The 25,123-nt window shown below is 41.4% G+C and overlaps 1 protein-coding gene across 9 annotated transcripts in view; it reads left to right on the top strand.

The window, feature by feature from the left end:
* PDE1C (phosphodiesterase 1C) overlaps positions 1–25,123 on the top strand; it is a 585,243-nt gene that overhangs the window by 186,270 nt on the left and 373,850 nt on the right. For all 9 annotated transcript variants that reach the window (XM_020908903.2, XM_070468251.1, XM_070468240.1 and 6 more), the window contains one exon: positions 13,491–13,662. In XM_020908903.2, the coding sequence (XP_020764562.1) occupies positions 13,491–13,662 (172 nt within the window). The remainder of the gene's footprint in view (positions 1–13,490; positions 13,663–25,123) is intronic.

Here is a 25,123-nt window from a genome sequence, read left to right as displayed (position 1 = left end):
GATGTACTTAAGTGAACTGAAACATGAATCAAAATAAATTCTGTAGAGCTGTCCTGTTTCATAAAATGTAGCTGTTGAGCACTTGAAATGTGGCTAATCCTGAGATCTGTAAGTATAAAATACACATTGGGTTTTAAAGAAAAAAGGAATAATGTAAGAATCTCATTAATCACTTTATATAGGTTACTTGTTTAAATATAATATTTTGGATTTATTGACTTAAAGGACATAATTTATTGGATTAATTTTACCTGTTTGACTTTAGTAAATATAGCTACCAGGAAATTTAAAATTATACACGTGGCTTCTCTGTGTTGGACAGTGCTGCTCTAGATGATAAATTATTATGTTAAAGAACTGTTGAGCACTATAACCAGGTAATTGTATCCTTAAGTCCAAAGTTAAGGATAAACAAAGTTGGAAGGCAAAATGTAATGTTAAGCAGAGTTCTTAACAGTGGAACTTCTTAGTATTAAAATAACAATTTAGAAACAAAATATAAAAATTCATATAACATCAGTGAAAGAGAATAGAAGAATTGGAAGGCTACTTTTTTGCTGTTGTTGTTGATAGGTAAGAAGTGGATTTAGTCAGAGAGAAGTACACTTCACAGACAGTGTGGGCCATTGGAGAGGGTGAGTGCAGTGGCCTCAAAACGTGGCATAGTTCGCTTTTATGGGAGAAGGCAATGGCACCCCACCCCAGTGCTCTTGCCTGGAAAATCCCATGGACGGAGGAGCCTGGTGGGCTGCAGTCCATGGGGTCACTAAGAGTTGGACACGACTGAGCGACTTCACTTTCACTTTTCACTTTCATGCATTGGAGAAGGAAATGGCAGCCCACTCCAGTGTTCTTGCCTGGAGAAGCCCAGGGACGGGGGAGCCTGGTGGGCTGCCGTCTATGGGGTCGCACAGAGTCGGACACGACTGAAGCGACCTAGCAGTAGCAGTAACTTTTATGGGCTGGGTAATTTCATAGGCTCTCAAGTGGGAGGATTATTACTAAGATCACAGAGCTGGGTTTCAGGACCTAATAAAGTTCAGGTTCTTGATGTCTCATTACAGAAAGAATTCCGTGAGAGACAAAGTGATAGGTAAGAAGTGGATTTATTCAGAGAGAAACACACTTCACAGACAGAGTGTGGGCCATTACACAGAATGAGTTCTGGGTTGTTATTGATGTTGACAGTAAGATAATAAGAGAAAAAGAATATAAGAATGTATATTTTTAAATTTAAAGATAACTATCATAGTTTTCCAGTTATTACAACTATGTATTATTTCAATAAATAAAGACATCACTTTGCTGACAAAGGTCCATATAGTCAAGGCTATGGTCTTTTCAGTGGTCATGTACAGTTGTGAGCCCTGGACCTTAAAGAAGGCAGAGTGCTGAAGAATTGATGCCTTTGAACTGTGGTGCTGTAGAAGACTCTTGAGAGTCCCTTGGACAGCAGGGAGATCACACCAGTCAATTTTAAAGGAAATCAACCCTGAATACTCATTGGAAGGACTGATGGTGAAGCTGAAGCTCCAGTGTTTTGGCCACCTGCTGCAAATAGCCGACTCACTGGAAAAGACCCTGGTGGTGGGAAAGATTGAGGGCAGAAGGAGAAGAGGGCCTCAGAAGATGAGATGGCTAGATGGCATCACCAATGGAATGGACACGAACTTGGGCAAACTCTGACAGATGGTGAGGGACAGGGAGGTCTGAAGTGCTGCAGTCCATGGAGTCATGAAGAGTCGGACATGACTGGGAAACTGAACAACAGCATTATTTCAAAAGGCAAAACTAAAACAAAAAAATGATAAGCAAGAATGTTTCAGGCAAGCACAAGGAAAAAGGAGATAGCTGTGGCAGTGTTGAACTTTATGAAAAGCAGAACTCAGGAAATAAAGAGCTGAGTCATTTTCTATTGATAAAGGTTGTAGCCCACAATGCAGATATGGTAGCTGTATACCTTGTTTTCTGCACATAGAGTTAATCTTTTCTTTAAATACAGTGCCCATGAAATAGTTACCAAAATTACCCTGTGTTGGATGACTGATGAACATCAGTAAATAACCTAAAGCAAGATTTGATTACATAGAGCATAATCTCTGACTATATTGTTAGAATCTAGAAAAGTAAACAGAAAAAAATTAAAGAAGGAAGAAAAAAAGGAACAAAGATAAAAAGAAAATGGAAGAAAGAAGAAAAGCCGAGAAGCTTACATGACAACAACCAAAAATACTTTAACCATTTGAAATACATTTTCAGAAACAGTCAACTTCTGGGTCAAAAAAGAAAATAAAAATTTTCATTGCAGTCTTCTTAGAAAGGATAGTCAATGGGAAGTTGGCATGCCAAAACTGGTGACATGTACCAAAGCTATAGACACAAATACTCTGCTGAAAAAAAATTAGGGAAAAAAGAGGAATATAAACTTATTCAAAGTAGAGGGAATGAAAATATAAACCTAAAAGCAAAAGCAAATGAATTAGAAATGAGAAAAGCAGTAGAATGTATAGATTCATGAGCCAGCTCCTTAAGGCAACAGAAGTAACCTTGAGAATGGCACTCTCCAGAAAGCCTGTGATGATAGAATGTTTTATATTGGCACCATCCAATGCAATAGCTACTAGTCACATGTGTCTGTTATGCCTCTGAGGTGTGACTGGTGCAACTGAGGAAGTAAATTTTTGATTTTATTAAATTTTAATTTTTAATTGAAGTATAGTTAATTTACAGTGTTGTGTTAGTTTCAGTGATTCAGGTATATCTGAATCACTTTGCTGGACACCTGAAATTAACATAACATTGTAAGTCATCTACACTTCTATATATATATATATGCTTTTTTCAGATTCTTTTCTACTGTAGGTTATTATAAAATATTGTATGTAATTTTAAGCTTTCCTTGGCATTGCCTTTCTTTGGGATTGGAATGAAAACTGACCTTTGTCAGTTCTGTGGCTACTGCTAAGTTTTCCAAATTTGCTGGCATACTGAGTACAGCACTTTCACAGCATCATCTTTTAGGATTTGAAATAGTTCAACTGGATTCCATCACCTCCACTAGCTTTGTTCATAGTGGTGCTTTTTAAGACCCACTTGACTTTGCATTCCAAGATGTCTGGCTCTAGGTGAGTGATCACACGATCATGATTATCTGGATCATAAAGATCTTTTTTGTTTAGTTCTTCTGTGTATTTTTGCCACCTCTTCTTAATGTCTTCTGCTTCTGTTAGGTCCATATCATTTCTGTCCTTCATTGTGCCTGTCTTTGCATGAAATATTTCCTTGGTATCTCTAATTTTCTTGAAGAGGTCTCTAGTCTTTCCCATTCTGTTTTTTTCCTCTATTTCTTTGCGTTGATCACGGAGGAAGGCTTTCTTTTCTCTCCTTGCTGTTCTTTGGAACTCTTTATTCAAATGAGTATATCTTTCCTTTTCTCCTTTGCTTTTCGCTTCTCTTCTTTTCACAGCTATTTGTAAGGCCTCGTCTACAACCATTTTGCCTTTTTGCATTTCTTTTTCTTGGGGATGGTCTTGATCACTGCCTCCTGTACAATGTCATGAACCTCCGTCTATAGTTCTTCAGGCACTCTGTCTATCAGATCTAATCCATAGAAATCTGCATGCAGGTCAAGAAGCAACAGTTAGAACTTGACAAGGAATAACAGACTGGTTCTAAATCGGTAACGGAGTACATCAAGACTGTATATTGTCACCCTACTTATTTAACTCATATGCAGAGTACGTCATGAGAAATGCTGGACTGGATGAAGCACAAGCTGGAATCAAGATTGCTGGGAGAAATATAGATAATCTCAGACATGCAGATGACACCACACTTATGGCAGAAAGTGAAGAAGAACTAAAGAGCCTCTTGATGAAAGTGAAAGAGGAGAGTGAAAGAGTTGACTTAAAGCTCAACGTTCAGAAAACTAAGATCATGGCATCCGGTCCCATCACTTCATAGCAAGTAGATGGGGAAACAATGGAAACAGTGAGAAACTATTTTTTTGAACTTCAAAATCACTGCAGATGGTGACTGCAGCCATAAAAGATGCTTGCTCCTTGGAAGAAAAGCTATGACCGACCTAGACAGGATATTAAGAAGCAACAAAGGTCCATCTAGTCAAAGTTATGGTTTTTCCAGTAGTCATGTATGGATGTGAGAGTTGGACTATAAAGAAAGCTGAGCGCCAAAGAATTGATGCTTTTGAACTGTGGTGTTGGAGAAGACTCTTGAGAGTCCCTTGGACTGCAAGGAGGCCAAAGCAGTCCATCCTAAAGGAAATCAGTCCTGAATATTCATTGGAAAGACTGATACTGAAGCTGAAACTCCAATACTTTGGCCATCTGATGCGAAGAGCTGACTCTTTTGAAAAGACCCTGATGCTGGGAAAGTTTGAAGGCACGAGGAGAAGGGGATGATAGAGGATAAGATGGTTGGATGGCATCACCAACTCAATGGATTCGAGTTTGAGCGAGCTCCGGGAATTGGTGATGGACAGAGAAGCCTGGCGTGCTGCAGTCCATGGGATCGCAGAGTCGGACATGACTCAGTGACTGAACTGTACTGAATGTAATTTTATTCAATTTTAATTGATCTAAATTTAGTCACCACATATGAATAATGACTACCATATTGGACAAAACATTTCTGGAAGGTGAACAGAAAAGAAAATAACTAAGTGAAGAAATACTCAAAACTATTAGTATATCAGTTAGTTCAGTTGCTCAGTTGTGTCTGACTCTTTGCAACCCCATGCACTGCAGCATGCCAGGCGTCCCTGTCCATCACCAATTTCTAGAGCTTGCTCAAACTCATGTCCATTGAGTCAATGATGCCATTCAAGCATCTTATCCTCTTATTATCATTGTATAGGTGAAGATTAAAATACAAAATGTCATAGGAATCTATGCTAACTGAACTGAATATTTCTACAAAATGGCAGTTTCTAAAGGGATATATTTACTTCTGAAGAAATAGATATTCTCAGTGCAGAAGACATTCAAAAGTTTGTAAAATGATGACTTTGCTAGAGATACTTTGGATCCCAAGAGTTTTATAGGCAATTTTATTCATATATCAGGGAATAGGTTATTCCCATGATAATGACTGCATAAGAGAAAGAATTAGTGGCTAATTTCCTTTATGTATATAATATGCAAAAAGTCTTAAATAGAATTCTAGTAATGCAAATCTCTTAAGTATACTACAATAACAATACAATATGACCAAGTAGAATGCATTATTTGAGTAATGCAAGGTGGCTTCAGTATTAAGAAACATTTTAGAGTATATTTCAGATGTCATATAGACATGACTTTTAAGACCAAAGCATGGTTATCTCAAATCCTCACCCCACATCTGTTTCAGTCTCTCAAATTCAATCAGTGTATTTTTCAGGGGTTTCTCTATGTTTCTTCTTATTATCTCTGACTATCTTTTCCTGAGTCTGCTGAATTTTTTCCTACACTTTCTGTCTTGCAGATGTCGATTTATTCTTTTCTAGACAACAAAAGGCACAGTTTTTGAATTCTCCCCCAATACCACTTTCGCAAAGCAACCTGTGTGTGAGATATTTACTCTTATAGAGTGGTCATTACATTGCAGTTCCATATAGTATTTAACATAAGCATGGATGTCAAACTTCTATGTTCTTTGAAAGTTCTTCACTTATTTTTGCAAAATATGGTTCCAACTTGCAGCTGTGTTGCTCTGCCTTCTCTTTCTCCTCTCCTTTCCCCCTTCTCCTTTGTTCTTGCCCTTCTCTAAATCCTGTTCATTTTGAATGAAGAATAATCTAACTCTTTTTCTGTTGTTTCTCCCTCCTCCAACCAACTTCCGTCATATCAAGATATTTTCACCACAAAGTTCCCTAGAGGAAACTTGATTCCATCTGGAAAATAGTTTTTTTTTTTTCTTCTCTCATTTTGCTACTAATTTAACACATTAATAGATGACAGGGAGACAAAGAGGTAGAGAGAAAGAGAGAGACAAAAAAACACATGATCATCTCAATAGATGGTAAAGTCATTACCGTTAAATATTTTATTTCAGACAACTAGCTTATGAAAGAAAATATATAATAAAACTACAACAGAAAATTCTATGGACATGTCTCCTTTTGAACTTGAGAAGCCGAAATAAAGGAGGAGGTCTTGCACTATCAGATACATATAAAGTTAAAATAAGTAAAATAATGTGATTTGGTTGTTAAAAAAGGTTAATTTAATATGGTAACTCAGAAATAAATCCTCACATATTTGAGAATTTAGAATATGTCATCACAGATCAAGTTGTATTATTATATTTTGCTACTGTCCTCCCAATCTCAGTGTGTATGATATCTAAAATGGAATTAAATTTCCCAATCTCTTTGAAATTACAGAAGATAGAATTTGTGAAATGTTTCTAAAACCAAGACTTAGTATTTTGAAAATAATAGAGCAGTACCTGTGCAACTGATTTAAAGATATTCAAAACATTATTAATCCTTTGCCTTCCATACCATTAGTAGCATTTTACTTTAGTGAGCATAAAACTCTTCATCTGGGCTTTATTAGGTTCATTCCAGACCTCTGTACCTAAGCCCCACTTTTTCTACTCCCTGGGAATTTTAGGAGCTTTATACTCCCAAAAGGAAAGAATGTCTACGAATGCCATGTCACAGATATTTTGAGAATTGTTGAAGGTTTTCAAGGTTTTTTTCCCCCCCACCTTTCTGGAGAATTAAATCTCTCTCTCTCTCTCTTTTTATAGGACTCTAACTTCTCAGCCTTCTGCCAGCATACTGCTTGTGTATTTTTTTTTTTTTATTAGGAACCAAGTTGATAAGTCACTTGTCAAATTTAAATGGGATTACCACATCACCTTGGGCTCCTCCTGCCAGCAGTTTATCAAGCTGCCATCATTAGACACACTTTGAAATGAATCTGTAGTTATTTCGGATTTAGAGTCTTCTCACTTTCTTGCCTTCTTGTCTTTTCTTAACCCGTTAAACTCATCTTGAATTATTCATGTCTCCCTGCAGCCTGAACCTCCTTCTTTAAAGTGAAGTGGTGAAAATCACTCAGTTGTATCCATCTCTCTGTGACCACATGGACTGTAGCCCGCCAGGCTCCTCTGTCCATGAGGATTCTCCAGGCAAGAATACTGGAGTGGGTTGCCATGCCCTCCTCCAGGGGAATCTTCCCGACTTGAGGATCTTCCCAACCCAAGGATCAAAACTGTGTCTCCTGCATTGCAGGCAGATCCTTTACTCTCTGAGCCACCAGGGAAGCAGACATGCAGAAGGTTCTCTCTAGTAGATGCGAATATCTTTATTCTTATGTAAGGGGGTATCTTTTTCATAGTAAAAAATGCAGAGTGTTTTGCTTGATCTACAGTATGTGTGTATTTATTGACTCACAAGTAAAACACAGTGTGGTGTATCACTCTGAGCCCGGGATTAGGAGAATGAGAATTTTGGATCAAAGCAATTTGTGTCTTCTCTGTGATCTAGGTGATTTGCTCTTTTGGAGTCTTAATGTCTTAGTGTTCAGTAATGTTTCAGTATTAACCTCCTTTTGGGTTGATTTGATGATTAAATGAAGTAATGCTGGTGAAGGCATCATGACAATGCCCAGCACACAGCAATTACTGAACAAATGTTGGTTACATCTGGATCTGAGCACTTGTTCTTCTGATAAGCTCAATGGTCTGGATGCTGACTTTGTGATTCTGGAAGGTTTATAATCGATCTGAAGTGTTCATAGGGTACACAAAAAGTTGGCTTTGTGAAGAAAGAAGATTTATGGCAGGGGTGGAGGGGGTATAACAGGAAAGGAGGAGGTTATGGGCATTGGATAAGAGGCAGGAACAAGTCAAAGGAGAGACGAAAGCTGGAACGGGGAGTGGAGGGGAGTGGAGTGAGCGGAAGCAGATGAGATGGGGTGGGCTGAATGGAGCTGCTCGTCTCCTGCACCTGAGCCACAGTATTTTTGGTACCCTGAAGCCTTAGTTTCTCTATGATTTCCCTCATGGGGTTTTTGATATTATTGAGAGAGACCTGTGTGACTCTGTTTACATGTTTTTGCTTCTACTTAGTCAGAAGGATTTTTCATGCTTTCAAAGTCAACTGAAAATAAATTAGAGCAGGGGAGTTTTTATTTTTCATTTTGCCAGAGCAGACCATTGCAGGGTCCCTGGAGATGGTTCTGCCCACATTTGTGGAGAATCAGAGGAGAAGTTCTCTCCCCTTCTCATGGAGTTCAAAAAGGAGGTAGACGGGATGCCCATTGAACTTTTTTGTCCATTTCAAAGTCTTGAACCATTTCTCTCGACCATGTTTATTGGGGAGGGGTAGGGGAAAACCAATTCATTTTCCCAAAGCCTGGCTCTAGTCTGAAGCAGTCAGAGGCTGCCTTGCATTTTTCTGCCTCTCAAGAGTTTTTTGAGGGCAGGGGTGGTGTAATAAACGTTTCCATATGTCTTGAAGCATCCAACAGAGCTCTGAGTGCTCCACACTTTCCTGGAGTATTGGGGTCACAAAAATATTAATATATCCCCCTCTGTGGATGGTTGGCATGTTATCAGTGGGGTCATGCCCCAGGCATAGCCACTGTTTTGAAGCCTTCCAATTTTGTGCTGCGCTGTTCACCTGAAGCAGACTGTTGTCAAAAATTTACCTTCAGAAAGAGATTAAAACAGATAACAGCAAAATTCTCCTCATAATGCTTTACATTATGCCAGCTTCCTGGATCTCCCTTGGGTTTGTGCCGTAGGGCCAGGTTATAGATGATAAGACACTAATGAGCTGTTATAATTAGATCCTTGTGGATGGAGCCCAAGTTCTACTTAAATTACAGCTTCTATCAAGTCAGATAATGGCTGGAACACTCCAGGACAGGGCTGGGGCTTTGATATTGCCCTTCTCTAAAATATTTATTATTATTTTAGTTTTTTAAATTATTGTTTGGGTTCAGTGAGAAGGGTAATTTTTTCCCCTATGTTATCGTGCTGTGAAAAATTTTCTTATCTCAGTCACGATAGAAGAAGTATTTGCTGAAATAAGAGTATTCTCATTTGAATCACATAGTCATCATCTGTGTGCTTCCTCCTCATGAATATGGAGGAGATCTTTGCTTATATTTTCTATCTTGAAATGCAACTTTGCAGAACATGATTCAACTCTAGGCCCATGAACTGCTCCACCTTCAGCATTTTCTAATGGCATCATAGTCTACCTTGCTGCTTAAACAGAAACCTCAGTTCGTCTTGCTACTTCCCTCTTCTTCATCCTCTACACCCAATTAGTTACCAAATCCTACTGATTCTACATCTTAAATTCACCCAATTCTCCTTCATTATCACTAAGCTTTTCCAGATCCCTCATTTTCTCATGGCCAGTTTGTGTTTTGGCTGACCATCCAATTCTAGACTCTCGCATACTTCCCGACTAGAACGACCTCTGAATTGCTGGATCCCAACATTTTTTTCTTTTCTTTTTTTTTTTTTAGCAGAAACTATCTTTTCTGCCTTTTTAAGTTAAAAACCAAAACAAAACAAAAAAGAAATCAAAGACTATCCCAAGAGAGTAATTGTTCTCTGAACTCTCAAAGGTCAAGAGAAACAGGCCACTTCCATTTAAGTTTCCCAGCATACTAAAAAATGAGGAAATGCCAAAATAAATTATAAAATTTTAGTGTGTTATAACTATGCACTTAAGAATTAATAATTTTAGCATGAGGAAACTATGCCATGTAGTTATGTCTTTCACAAGATGACTGGAAGATTTATTAAAATACCAATTCCTTGTACTTTATAGGTGGTATTTTTTGGATATGGGGAACACCTTTATGTTAATGTGATGAGCATACCTATAACATAATTTAGGAAAGCATTTGTCTGCAAACAACCGAAAACATAAGAATGTAATAAGTAGGTTTTCATACATCTCACATCTAGGAATCTGCCTATTTATTGTAATTGCATATGGGCCGATTCATCCCAAGGGAACCAGTCTCATTCATTTTTCTATTTCTAGAGCCCAGAATGGAACCTGGCATATTGAGGAAAATCAAAATGTGTCTGTTGAATGAATGGGCTTCCCATGTGGTGCAGTGGTAAAGAATCTGCCTGCCAATGCAGGAGACGCAGGAGATATGGATTTGCTTTCTGGGCTGAGATGATCCCCTGGAGGAGGAAGTGGCAACCCACTCCAGTATTCTTGCCTGGAAAATTCCAGGACATAGGAGCCTGGCGGGCTACAGTCCATGGGGTCACAAAGAGTCAGACCACGACTAAGCCACTGAGCACGCACACACATACTGAATGAGTAAATGAAAGAAGGAAGGGACATGGGGAGGGAGTTTATTGTAAGGCTTCGCTTAGGTCAAATTTAAGAAAACAGGCTTCTGCTATTATCTCCCTCCTAGAACCAGAACTTAGTTAACATAGGACCAGACCTTCATTAATAGGTCCAGATCGTCTCAAGATATGTGTTGAGGACTTCTAAGCAGCTTTTGGGAAAGGCTGTCATGCATTTCAGGAGTTTGAGGGCTCTGTTTTCTGCCTTTCATGTGCTTTACTTTTCTCCTGATTGATGCAGAAGCAGTTTGGTTGTGGGACACCCCCCAAGAGGCCAGCTGTGACCATGGTCATTAAAAGGGTTGTTTTCAGGACTTCTCTGGTGGCTCAGTGATTAAGAGTCTACCTACCAATTCAGGATTCATGGGTTCTATCCCAGGTCCAGGAAGATCCCAGATACCATGGAGCAGCTAAGCCCATGGGCCACAACTGTTTAGCCTGTGTTCTAGAGCCTGGGAGCTGCAGCTCCCGAGCCCATGTGCGCAGTGAGAAGCCTGCACACCACAAGTAGAGGGTAGCCCTGCACTCACCGCAGCTAGAAAAAAGGCCAGCAGTGAAGACCCAGCACAGCCAAAAATTAATAAATTTTTTTTTAAAGTTAAAAAAAAGATTGTTTTTGGATTCATGTGTGCCCTTGGTGAAGGTTCAGGAATCCTTGTGAGATGCTCCCTTCTGTGTCTGAGGTTCTTTTGATCTTAACTGCAGCCTTCAGGCCCAGTAAACTGTGGTGATTTCTTATGTTGTGGGCTGTGGATGGCTGGTCAGGGAGACATTCCTGTGAGCATATGGACCTGTTCTCTACCCCACCCATCACATGCATTTTACTTTACCTGAAACTGCTCCTTATTCATCCATGCACACCTCCTCATGCCCCATAATGAATCTTTGCATGAATTACAAAAATATCCTTCTTCTGCATGGATGGGGTAGGAAAAGCCAACCCCCTCTGCATCGACACAGTTCCGTGGGCTCATGACTTGGAGACCTGACATTATATCTGAGCAAAGATAAAGGTTTTCTTTCCTCTGAGGGGAGCGTAACCACTGACCAGTGGTAACTGGGTAATGATAATAGTCATGCCCTCAGTCTCAAAAAATTACTTGCTCATAGACTTTTAAACTAATAATCATTTTTATTACTTATTTTAAATATTTATTTGTATTCTTATTAATTTTAATTTTAGAGTATTTTTAGATTTATAGAGAATTTGCAAAGATGGTACAAAGAGTTCCCATATACCCCCTTTCAGTTTCCCCTATTATTAAGCTCTTATATGAGTATGGTATGTTTGTCACAATTAATGAACCAAAATTGATAATACATTATTATTAACTAATGTACATGCTTGATTGAAATTTCCTTAGTTTTTCCTAATATCCTTTCTGAGTTCCAGGAGCTGGTCAGGATACCACATTTAGTTATTTAGAACCTAATCTTCTTAGGTTCTTCTAGGTTGTTACAGTTTTTCAGACTTTCCTTGTATTTTGATAACCTTGCTAGTTTTGAGGAATACTGGTCAGATGTTTTGCTGAATGTCTCTCAGTTGAGATTTGTCTGATGTTTTCCCTATAACTAGATTGTTTTAATAGCTTTTATGATTATTTAGGTATGGCAAGGCCAGAGGATGACTGCCATTGAAAAGATAATTTGTTAGTCTTCACAGATCCCCCGAGGGGGAGTACATGTTATATCACAGAGGCCACGCTGGAAGCACTGGGGTTGGCATGAGGCAGAGGGAGGAAGGAACGCTAGGCAAGGGTCTTTATGTAGTTTCTGCAGTAAGGAATGGTTCTGCCGGGTAAGCAGGCTTAGGATTGGCTAGTCTGAATAATTTCAGTGGGCTCTGGGGCGTAGGGACTGTCCCTAGCTGTCTGGTACCTGTCTAGCGTCATCAGGGCAGGTGGATAGTAGCTCAGGTCATGGAAGCTTGGTAAGGGAAGTGTCGGGCTGTGGACTCTGGTTTGGTTGGTTTGTATCTGAAAAGCATGCCCCTGGGAAGGGGACTCTTTTTGGAGAATTGGGGTGGGGGGAGATGAGGGAGGGAGGAGTCCAAGGCAGGGTGACTCAGGGATGTGATCTGGTTTTCCAGAACAGAGCATGTCTGGGATATGTGTGTAACACAGGTGTTTTACAGAACAGTCTACATAAGCTAGAAACACACTTGATACATGGGGTTCTATATTGTGGGGAGAAAGACTATGGGGGTAAAGTGCCATTTTCATCCCATCATATCAAGGGTACCTGATATTGGTATAACTTATCATTGTTGATGTTGACCTTGACTACCCGGCTGATCAGACCCTAATTTGTGGCACTGTACCTACTTCATGTCTGCCTTTAATGTTCATCTCATATGTTTGGAGTGTTTCTAGGGTAGGATATTGATTAACATTCAGTGTAGTTTTCCTTGAGTCTTGCTTGAGCTTTCAGAGGAATGAACCTGCCTATAGTGGGTTCTGGTTCTCTTTGGGGTGGGTGTCTCTATAGAATAGAGTCTTGAAACTTGGGTTTTAGGCAAGATAAATTCGTGGGGAGACTTGTGTCTGAACATCCTGCAGGCATGCATGCTAAGTTGCTTCAGTTGTGTTCAACTCTTTGTGACCCCATGGACTGTAGGCTCCTCTGTCCATAGGATTCTCCAGGCAAAAATACTGGAGTGGGTTGCCATGCTCCTCTCCAGAGGATCTTCCCGACCCAGGGACTGAACCTGCGTCTGTTACGTCTCCTGCATTGGCCGGCGGTTCTTTACCAGTAGTGCCACCTGAGAAGATGTTTGAACATCCTACTGTTCTCTAAAATGGTAGTCCTTGTATACTTGCAATTGCTGAATAAACATATCAGTGAATACTGACAACTCTCAGGAGTTGAGTTGATTACCACTGAAATGTAATAGAATATGTATTCGTAATACTTAGCTGTGCATTAAGATACTCAAGAGGATGAACCTATTTTTGTATATAAATTTGAAAAATCCTGGTTACTCCATAAGTTGCCTGACTAAAATCTTTTGGAGCCCCGATGTTGGTGGAGATCATGAAAAATATGTCTGTTCCTGCTCTGCTTTTGAAGATCCTGAGTTGGGCAAGGCAAGACAGGGAGTTGGTTGGTAACTCACCTGCACCCCTTTTTTTCCCCTCGTGCTTCAGGGTCCAAGTCGCAGAACTGTCTCTGGAACTCCCTCATTGACGGGCTCACAGGGAATGTCAAGGAGAAGCCACGGCCGTCGATTGTCCATGACCCCCGGCCACCCGAGGAAATCCTTGCTGATGAACTGCCTCCGCTCGATAGCCCAGAAGCCTTGGTGAAAACGTCCTTCAGGTTTGGTGGATTGCAACTCAGTTTGCTCCTTCTTGTTTGCATGTGGAGTGATTTCAGTCCAGTTGGATGCATCGTCAGCATGGCCAGAAAATTACCTCCTTTCTTTGCACTTACTTAGAACTGATGAGGTGGTGTTGGAATTAGTGCTCACTGGACTTGTGGCTGGATTTCCTGAATGTAGTGAGGACTGTATCAGTAGTTAAGTTGCTGTTGGTACTTAATTGGTATTGGCATTTAAATGCTGAGGCAGAGAATTTACTGATATTGGCAATTTGAATGGGATTAATGAGTCTTTTGCTTCAAAGGAGGTTGAAGCATGGAGATAAGCACACAGAGAAAAAGCGCATGGTGGGAATGAATTCAGCTGGGTGCCTTTAGCGTCCCTTGCTGGGGGAAGGTTTCTGATTGTGAGCAATGTGAGGGCTGCGGGCTCCTGAAGTGAAGTGGGGATCTTCTGTGTGGTTTCCCAGGTGGCTGCTGACTGTTCTTATTCATCATTTAGTTTGGCCTCTTCTCTTAAGCCTCTTGTGTTTTTCTGTCATATTGTATTCCACTTTTGTCACAATGGCTCTCTTTACTGTCTCACCTGTATTAAATAAAAATCAGTCTGAGCATGGATGTAGTATAGAAGTGATTTTTTTTCCTCAGTGGGTCTTTTCAACTCACTTCTGAAATACATAGTCATACTGCTATCAGAAATGAAGATTTAATGATTTTGCCAGCCTGCCTTCCTTCCCCCCTTCCCTTGTTATCCTAATTTTACTGCTTTCATTTTTCTTTGCATTGTGTAAGACTTTCATACCCTCCACATGGCTAGTAGAATGCATGAACTTCCCTTTTCTTCCCTCATAGACAAATCAGACAAGATTTGGAGTCCAGGAAATATATTTGAAAACTGTGCTCTCCTTTGCATGCAGGTGATGTATGTAATCATCCAGTAAAAGCCATTTCATTGTGCGAAGGTTCTTAGTGTGGATTGAATTATGGATGAGTTCTGAAAAGGAGTGATGAATAGGGGGTTGGACTTCTTTATATAACGTGACTGATGCAGTGGCGGGACTAGAATTGCAAGGCAAACGCTTTTCTTATTCCTCATAAGGGTTTGGTTACTGCATTGTGAGTTTTAAATAAAATAAAACCCACTCAAGTAGAGAGAATGAACCTGCAATTCTCTGCAAGTGACTGTTGGGGAAGAGGGGAGGGTGAATGGTCTTGTAGTCTGTGTGTTCCCATCTCCAAGCATCTCTGGTGGAGTCAGCCCCTTCGTATACTGTCTTCTAGTAGCTATGCCTTCCACCCCAAGCCAGGTTCATGGTCTTCTTCAATGAATAGCTGAAGAGTTGCTCTCATGAAGAGAACATCTTGTTTGTTAACCCAACTCCATTACCATCATCCCTTCTCTTTGCATCCCCTCCCGTCTCTTTAATAGAGAAACTGTACTGATGGCCATGAACGTCTTTTGATCCACTAGTTATATTATGTGCCAAGGTCTCAGTTCCAGAAAGATATTAAGTTCTAAGTTTGTTAAGATCAAGATTTACTTCTGGTTCCTTGTAGTGCTTTGGTGTGGTAGGCACATTTACACAGCAGGTGTAAACATGTCAGTTGTTCAGCAGTGGGAGCCAGAAAGGTATTGGCATTTGTTATTCATTTATTGGTCTCCTTAATACAACTCTGTGCTATCCTGAAGCCATCCTTTCTTTCAAGGAAGATAGTTGATTCCAACAGCCATGTTAGAAGGTAAATATTCTCTAATGTAGTGGTCCTTAACTGTGGTAGTCACGTCAGTTGTGAGATTTGTTGTAGCTAAATTATTATAAGCCAAAGGTGGGAACAGCTTGCTTATTGAGAAATAAATTTGAGCAGGATCAAGGTTGCCCTTGTAATAATGCTGCTTGCTTTCTGTACGCCTTTGGATTTCAGAGAAGGAGTGAGTTATAGCTAGATTGTAAATAATGCTGATAGGAATATATCCCTGTGTGTTCCCCCACCTCACCATTTACTCCAGGAGTGAAAAAACGTGAGAATTGCTGACTCCAATGTTAGTGAATCTGGGAAATCTAGGAAGACTGGTGTGTTATACTCCTAAACTTCAGGGGTGTGTCCATGATCGGTACTCTCAACCCTAAGATAACTTAAGTATAGTCATTCCTTTGCTGAGATTGAGGTGTTGGGTTCTTTTTTCTGACTCTGAAATTCAGAGCCTCTCAATCACCATGCCTTGTGTGTATGTGTGCCTGTGTGCTTTGGACACACTTAGACACAACCGCACACCCAGTTAAGGGATCCAGGCATGTGACTGTGAACATCCTGCCCAGTTCTGCAGAGGTGTGTTTACTGTGGAGGAGCGTGTGGTTCTCATGAGCTGGCATCATCTGTCCTCATAGCTTCCCTGCAGGAGTGTTATCACCGAGCAACACGGGCTAAGGGGTAACTTTGCTTACTCTCTTCTCTTTCTCCTTCTTCACACATGGAGGGCATTTGGAAATTTGGGGCCACAAAATACGGTCATTTTTTTTTCTGCCTGGGCAAGGAAATGTCTGTTTATCAGTGCTGGAGTTGTTCCTGGGGGAATCAGACCAAGGGACCCTCACTGGGCCCCTGACACTCAGCTACTTCCTTCCACAGGAGATGCTCTGTCCCACGGGCACCTCTGCCATCAGCCTCTGTAACGAGTGTACGTGGTAGGTGGGGGCATCCTCCCCAGGCAGCGGCTGAGGCCACACCTGCAGGCAGTGGTTGGCAGCCGTCTCCTGCTCCTCCACGCCTTTGAGTGATACACACAGTGTGAATTATTATCAGACTTGGGTTTTGTGGCTCCAGGTGCAGACACTGTGGGCTCTGAAAGCTCATGAAGCCTCTGGCGTGAAAAAGTCTGCTTTTAAGACCGAGACTTATGAGAAGAAGAAAGCGGGAACCATAACTAAATAAAAAGACGGCATTGTTTGGGAAGTAGACACTCCTGGGAACTGTACCCCAGATGCCTGTCTTCCTTGTTCCTCACCCCTTGTGCCTTTGAACCTTGCTCTCCTCAGGGTTTTCTTAAAAGAGATGAGAGAATATGCTGAAACTGGAGCTTAAGGAAGACAGACTGGTCCAGCCAGTCTGATTAGTGACAGGAACCTCAGGAATTACTACCAGAGGACCCAAGAGAACAGGATAGAGCTGGCTGCTGAGCATCCTTTTTCTCCCCAGCTTCTAGTGTGCATATTTGCAAAAGTGGGACCCGGCCCAGATTGTACTGAAAGTCAAGGAAACCAATGTTTATTGAGCATCGACTGTGTCTAGGAACCGTACATTTGTCTGCTCATTTAATCTTCTCAAATAAAGACATGGTGAGTTTTGCTATTGAAGTTGTACAGGTCATGAAACTGAGTCTTAGAGAGATCAATTAACTTACCCAGAGTCATCCAGTAGGAGGCAGAGCTGGAAATTTCAATCCAGTCTGCCTGGTTCCAAAGCCTTACCCTCTCCAATGTGTTTTACTATCACCACATCACGTTGACTTTCCTGCTTCTGGGTTTGCTGTTCATGAAATAAAGATGGCATGATTGGCTCTACTACTTTGGATATGCAATTTGGATATGTAGTGAGGCTTATCCTATGAGACTGACCCTGTTCTATTGCACTAAATCCTTTTTCTAGTCCAAATTTATATTTTTAATCCACTTATTCTTCTTGGGTAGGAGCCCTTTAAGACAAACTTTGTGTCCAACAAATTCCTTGAGGAATCTTATTAAATGCAGATCCACATTCATTAGATCTGGGTTGTAGCCTGTGAATCTATCAAGCTCCCAAGTAATGTGATGGTCCAAGGAGTGAGGCATGGACTTTGGAATACCACAGGCATGAATTTGCACACTGTCTTCTAAACTATGTGATTTGAGTTATGGTTTTGATTCTCAGTTGCCTTATTTTACAAATGGAAACAGTGAAATAACAACATAATGGTGTTGGGCCCTATAGATAGGATTAAGTGAATGATGAATAAGACAGACCCTAATTCCTTCTCTCTCCCAGTTTTCAAAACCCTCTTTAGGAGTGGATTGATCCTCCACACCTTGACCCCTTCTTCTGTGACTGGACTGTGCAGTGAGCCCCAGGCTGGGAATATGGGCCTAATAGGTACTTTGTGAGCAAGACTAGCCACTGGTCTTGCCTTTGTGGGCAGTAGTGGAAATTCTGAAGTCAACCAGTGCATTGGCCATCTCAGTTATTAGTGCTTACCTTGAATTATGTGACTCAACATAGTCAGAGTTGCCGGGTTTGGGGAATTTTGCATTTGGAAGAAGAGCATGTTCACTCCCTGGAGAATCACTGGGGGCTTGATGAGCTTCTCTTCCCACATTGAATGGACTTATTTGGGTTCTGGCAAAAGTGTTGCTGATACTATACATAGCTTATTGAGAATATGTTCCAGAGAGCAGAATTACATTGAGCCAACACCCTTGGCCACAGATGAGATTAAGGCCTTGTCAGATCCCATTTAATGGATTACGTTTTCATTGCAGAATTACATTTTTGAACTCATCCTCATTCCGGCTTTTGGCAGTCATTTTTCCACCAGGGCCTGTGGCCAAGAAGCCAGTTTCTGACTTGATTACTTTCAGGAAATGTGCAATCTGGTTGGTGATACAATGTGGCATGGGGTAGCATCCCCTGTAGCTTTGGACCCCACCCTGGGATGAGTCATGGGTTAAAATTCCCAATTAGCTCATAGGAAGTCTGCTCACATGTCTTTCTCTATCACCATATGTTGGTCACCCACTGGGAACTTCGGGGACCCCAACTTCTGTGACTTGTGCTCCCTCCTGGGAGTTGACATTTTTCTTCTCTAGTCTTCACTAATCCTAAGCAGTAGACTCTTGCTCAGTCTGTAAAGGGGAAAAATGAAAGAATGAATTCTGATTTTTTTTTTTTAAAACTCAGTAGAGTTTCTGTTGCAACTTTGCCTTCCCACAAGGGAAATATTGATATTTAGGCTTTTCTTTATAAGCAAGTTTTTATACACAATTTTTTCAGTGTTGGAAATTGACAAAGCATATATTATGTAGACACTTCCATCTGCATTCTCCCTAGTCCTTGCATTGGTATTTGGGAAAGAAGGAGTTTGTCTCTGTGGCCTTACGAATGCACAAGGCAACGTGCTTCACCAGTGGCCCTGGCTTCTGCATGAGGGCATTTGTCCCTGTGATGGCTCTGTCTGTAATTCTTAAGGGCGCTTTCAGCCAATGACTGAGAGTGCCAGGGGTCCTCAGGGTGACCATTCCTGGGAGACATGGGTCTCCTCTGACAAGGACATCTGCTTGAGAGCTCCTCAATGACCTCCGTGAACTTTCTTTAGAATTGCACTGTGATCTAAGAGGCTGCCACCCAGCCTTCCTCCTTCACTGGGAGTCAGATCTGTATCTCACCTTTCCCTACCTCCCTGGCTCCTTGCCCATTTTCTCTTTCAGATGTTTCCCCCTGATAAATTCTTTGCATATCTAATCCTTCCTTGGCACTTGCTTCTTCGAGGGCCCTGGCTGACGCAGTCTCCCACTATGCTGTGATCCTCAACTAGCCCACCACTGCTCGCTCTGTGTTGTGGGCACAGCTTCCAGGTTACTGGCCTAGAAGTCCTGAGCCAGTTTCTCTACTTGATTTTATATTTTATATTTGATGCTGCATCTTCCCCATGGGCTTAAGTAGTGAGATGAACGTGGGGCAGGCGACAATTTTTTTTCTAGTGTTTTGTACTTTTATTGCTCATTAGGGACTTTGTTAAAACATTGAGATTAACTAAAGAAACTACAGCCCAAGAAGGGAGCATTTAAAATTATACCCCAAATATAATTGTTTCATTTGTGCAGGGAGATGCTGAAGAATGTTGGACATTGTGTAGATGGTTTGCCAGCCAGTGGACCAGTCTCCAGGGCTAACTTCCACTTGAGGGCACATCCTTTTTCAAGCCAGACACTTTCTCATCAGGCTATTGGGGACGCCAGGTTTTCATCAACACAAATGGTGCTCACGTGGGTGTTCTCAACCCCTCAGTATATGCCTAAATCAGAATAACCTTTGGCAGCACATTTAGCAAAGTGTAAGTCAGTCATCTGAGGATAACCCCACTGAGAGGAGTGGTGGGGAAAGGTGTCTTCAGAGCTGTTTGGTGGGGGAGGGACTGGGATCCTCCTGGAGCCTGCGTCTCCATCGCTCTGCCAGTGTGCAGTCTGGGCCAGCCTCCCGTGCTTCCCCGTGAGCAACAGGAACATCTGTCATATGTCACACAGAGGCCTGAAGTGTACAAGGAGTCTCTGAAGTTCTGTCTAAGTGAAGGAAGGCCTTCCGTCTCTCTCTTTATAGCGCTTTGTATCCAACTGAGGTCTGGGCATGATTCTCAGGTGCTTCTGGGTCAGATGGTCTGGCGTTTAGTCCTTGGCTACTTGGGCCCCAGGTCAACCTCATGAGCTAACTTCCCAGTTATGATTTCAGGTAACTTCTGAGGTTTGGCCTCAGGAGCTTGTGGGGACCTCTGGGGCCTATCCAAACCACACAGAACCCAAGAGACAATTTGGGAAACAAAAACCCAGTCTTCCTCTACCTGACTCTACTGGTCACAAATGTGGACCTTCTGCTTTATGGGTGGATGTCCCTCTAGAAAGAGAAGATGAAATCTCACCCCTGCCTTGTCTGCCTTGGTTTCCCATCTCCCTATAATCTCCCAAGTGTGAAAAACTGGGCCTCTGGCTCCCTGCATCTCTTATGTTATAACCCTCTCCTCCCTGGGACCAGGCCTTGGGCTAGGTCTTGATGGCGGATGAGGTAAAGAGACAGATTGACCTAACTGATATGGGCCCCTACCCTGGGAACTACCTCAAAAGCACCATATGTTATGCCTTACAAACTTTCAATGATGAGTGACTTTACCTAATTTTTCTGTGGTAAAATTTTAAAGTTCCCTAAATAAAAACAAAGCAAAACCCTTTGAAACTGTGCCTTGAATTACTTCAGGCACATCTGGATATCCCTTGATTGGTGATTGGTCCCTGTCTTCGGCAGTGGGGGACCTTGACTTACATTATAAACTTCACAATAATGTGACCTTGTGTTTTATTCCGTAGAAATTTTTGTTCCCATTTTCAGCCTTAGGGCAGGATTTCTGCCCTTGCTAGCAGGAAAGGAAGGTTTCCTTCTCGTTGAATCTTTCTCATAACTGATGCTGTCTTCCCATTCAAGTGTTTAGTGCATGTTCTGCAGTCATATCCCATGCCTGATGCTAGAACCACACGAGGTGAACTGAACCAGTACATAGCCCCACCCCCTGGACCTCACAGGGATCAGTGGCTGTGTTGAATGGCACTTGGTGTAACCATGAAACAGGCCAACCTGGATCATGATGGACATAAATTGGAAGCGAAAGGAATGGTGTTAGCCAGGGTCAGGAGAGAGGAAGACATGACATGTGTTGATGAAACTATAGGATTTGTGTCTAAAGCATGTGAAAGGGTGAGGTATTGGAAAGGTAAAGCTGAGGCCAAATATGGCAGGGCATTTTTTACCATCAGAAGAAGGTTCAGTTTTATCCCAGGCAGAGATCTTTGGAGGCTTTAGAGATCTTTGGGGAAGCAGAAAGAAAACAGCATATTTTTTTCTGATTAAATTACAGTGTTAGGATTTATATTTTCACGCCTTGATCCTCTTTACACAGCACATCAAAACTAACATTTCCTGACCTGCAGCAGAGGCGGAATAATGGAGCTGGAAAACAGCAGGGGTTTAAACACCTATGGAGGAAGGGCATGGAAAACCTGGGGAAGAAGCTTCTGAAAATATGTTTTCCCTCATGGATATGAACAGGGACTCGTTTTTTCTATTACTTCTAAATGCAGTAGTGGCTAATGGTTATTGATTAGACACCCCCAAAACTGTAGTCTAGCTGTTTCCATTTATTGATTGCTATTAAGTACAGCTAGAGGTGAATTTGCCAAGATAAATTACCTCTAGACTCCAGAGGCCAGCTTGGTTGGGGCACGATGGTTATTTGAACAAGAGCTGCAGACATGAAAGCTCAGGTGATGGGGTCAAGTGTTTGGAGGCAGGCGCAGTGAAAACTGTCCCAGAGTGTAACTTGTGCACACTCTGCAAAGTCAGAAACAGGAAGATATGAATCAAGTAGCAAAGTTGGATTATGGATCCAAAACCTTGATCTGTCCATCAGTTTCATTGTTTGAAAATGATCCAGATTGAGAATTAGCAAAGGGATATATGGAGGGGGCTGAATTACATTTATTAAATTTTGTGTTTCTTCACTGTTCTGCTAATTATTATCTTTGACCATGTCTGACCACGTCAGGGTTGAGTTTCCTTTGTCATTAGGTTTCCATGGGTAGCACTGAATTGGGCTTTTGTGTCTAGCTCTAAACCAACTGGTAGGTACCTATTAAATATATTGTTTTTCAAAAATGATTTTTGACAATTTTTAAACCTTCAGAGAAGTTGTAAAAATAGGAAAATGAACAACTGTCTATTTCCCACCTAGAGTCACTTGCTTGCTTGCTATCTAATAAGTCTAGCATCTATTTACCTTTGTTTTTTCTGAATCTTTTAACCCTAACATGTAGGCATTGTGGCCTTTCAGCTTCAGCTTGTATTACTTAAGAATGAGACCATTTACTCACACAGTGTCATTACCAAATTCAGGAAGCTTAACTTCGATATATTACTATTTTCTGGTATACCGCTTACATTCAGATTTCACCAAATGTTCCAATAATGTCTTTTATGGCAATCATTTTTCTCATCTAGAACACTTTCCTGAAGCACATATTAGGTTGATTGTCATGACTCTTTAGTTTCATTTAATTTGAAGCAGTTTTTTAGTTGTCTTTCATGGCATTAACATCTTGAAGCAAATGGCTCATGTTTTTTGCACTGCAGAACGTTCCTCCATTTGGAGTTGTCTGATCAGTGCCTTGTGATGTGTTCAGGTTATCCGTGGTGACAGGACTACCATATAAGTGATGTGGACACTGTGTCCTTGGTGCAGCAATAGGAAGAGCATTGTTGATTGTCCCACTACTGGTGATGTTAACTTGGATTATTTCATTAAGGTTGTTTGCCCCAACATGTCCACAGTCTGCCCTTTGTAGGTAATAAGTTATCTGTGAGGAGATAACTTTGAGATGATGTAGACGATCTCTTTATTTTGTTAATTAATTAATTAACTCTTGGTTGCTCTGGGTCTTCGTTGCTGTGTGAGGGCTTTCTCTCATTGCAGCAAGAAGGGGCAACTCTAATTTCTGGCTTTATTATTCTCTCTCTATTTATTAAATGGCATTTGATGATAAATAAGTTTTCCCCTTCCTCCTTCTCTTGCTCCTTTTCTGTATTGTAGTATCAATACGGACTCTGGATTTTTCTTTTATCCAATGTTGTATAGCCATTATATCTTCATCCTACCTGGAGCCCAGGGACAGGAAGGACACAAAGGGGTTGGTATGGGCAGTCCTTTAGTCTAAAATGCATCAACCCTAAGAGGCAGAAATAAGTTTGACTTGGAATGTAAAGAAGTGTATCAGCAAATCCAAGCTCTAATCCCCTGTCCTGCCAGTAGGGACTCCATGGGGTCCTTTCATTTGATGGAAGGCTGTATTTTGACCTGAATCTGTTGGTGCCACTGGAATTTTAAGAAATTGCAGCATGGTAAGAGTGACATTGTTTACCCATCTATTTGCCATGAAATGAGAGGACCAGATGCCATGATCTTAGTTTTTTGAATGTTGAGTTTTAAGCCAGGTTTTTCACTTCATGGCACATAGATGGGGAAACAATGGAAACACTGAGAGACTTTATTTTTTTGGGCTCCAAAATCACTGCAGATTGTGACTGCAGCCATGAAATTAAAAGATGCTTGCTCCTTGGAAGAAAAGCTGTGACCAACCTAGACAGCATGTTAAAAAGCAGAGACATTACTTTGCCAACAAAGATCTGTCTAGTCAAATCTGTGGTTTTTCCAGTAGTCATGTATGGATGTGACAGTTGGACCATAAAGAAAGCTGAGTGCCAAAGAATTGATGCTTTTAAACTGCGGTGTTGGAGAAGACTCTTGAGAGTCCCTTGGACTGCAAGGAGATCCAACCAGTCCATCCTAAAGAAAATCAGTCCTGAATATTCCTAGGAAGGACTGATGCTGAAGCTGAAGCTCCAGTACTTTGGCCACCTGATGTGAAGAACTGACTCATTGGAAAAGACCTTGATCCTGAGAAAGATTGAAGGCAGGAGGAGAAAGGGATGACAGAGGATGAGATGGTTGGATGGCATCACTGACTCGATGGACATGAGTTTGAGCAAGCTCTGGGAGTTGGTGATGGACAGGGAAGGCTGGTGTGCAGTCCACGGGGTTGCAAAGAATCAGACATGACAGATCGTCTGAACTGAGCTGACAGTGACATGTAGTGTGTTGGGGGAGGCATTACTTAGCCACAGAAAGGAGTTTGAATATATTGTCTGGACTTCTAACTAGTCTCCAAGTCTTTTCTCTCCCTCTCTTTCTGCCATGTTGTGCTGCTCCTTGCTTTCAGCTTTTATAGCCTAGCATCTGATGTCTATTCCAAACCCCCTGGTCTGAAGAATTACTGCATCTTATCACTGATGGGTATAGTGGGAATGCCTGAGCTCCGATTTTAATCCCAGTTCCATTCCTAATCTGCTCTGTGACATTGAACAGGTAATTTAAGCTGAGCATCAACTTCCTCGTCTGTTTAAAGGAATTAAATTGTTTCTTCAAGGGGTACATGTGAGAAGTCAAGGGGGCCGTGCTTGTCAAGTAGTACTACTATGTCTGGTATCAGCAAGTGCTTTATAGCAGTAGGTAATGTGCAGTTAGCTGTAGGCCCTGTGTTGTGTGAAGAGGTTCACTTTATCTGGCTGTCCCTCAGGTGTGTCCTTTAGTGCTGAAAAGCCACTCTGACACCGGGGACCTTTGAGGCACCCTCACCCTCTCTTAAGTTTTTATCATTTTCCTCTTAATTCTTGTCTAGTCCCATTGTATGTAATAACAATAGCTAACCTGACCGAAGATTTTTGTGTCAAGCACTTTTCTACATGCTTTACATGCTATCTATTCAATTTTCCTAACAACCCTGGGAAATTTTATAATTTTTATTGCTTTAGTTTTACAGACAAAGAAACTGAGATGTAAAGAAGTTAACTTGCTGAAGGTCATACCACCAGTTGGTAGGTCTGGGTGGGATTCAGAGCCATACATTCTGGCTGCAGAACCCACATATAACCACTAGACCACACTGCCTCCCTGGTCTAGTGTGGAGTGGGTCTGGGTTCTCTGGTTTTATTGCTGGTGTGGATTTGCTTTCAGCTAGGCTCCTGCTTCTTGCCTACTTCCCAGCAAAGTGCCAGCATCAGCCTACTCCCTTCATTTCCTGCAGTTTCCCCATGCCTGGGGTTGACTCTTGCTGCATTA

Source organism: Odocoileus virginianus, chromosome 1, assembly GCF_023699985.2.
Source record: "Odocoileus virginianus isolate 20LAN1187 ecotype Illinois chromosome 1, Ovbor_1.2, whole genome shotgun sequence".
Taxonomy (NCBI): domain Eukaryota; kingdom Metazoa; phylum Chordata; class Mammalia; order Artiodactyla; family Cervidae; genus Odocoileus; species Odocoileus virginianus.
This window is presented reverse-complemented; position numbering and strand designations above follow the sequence as displayed.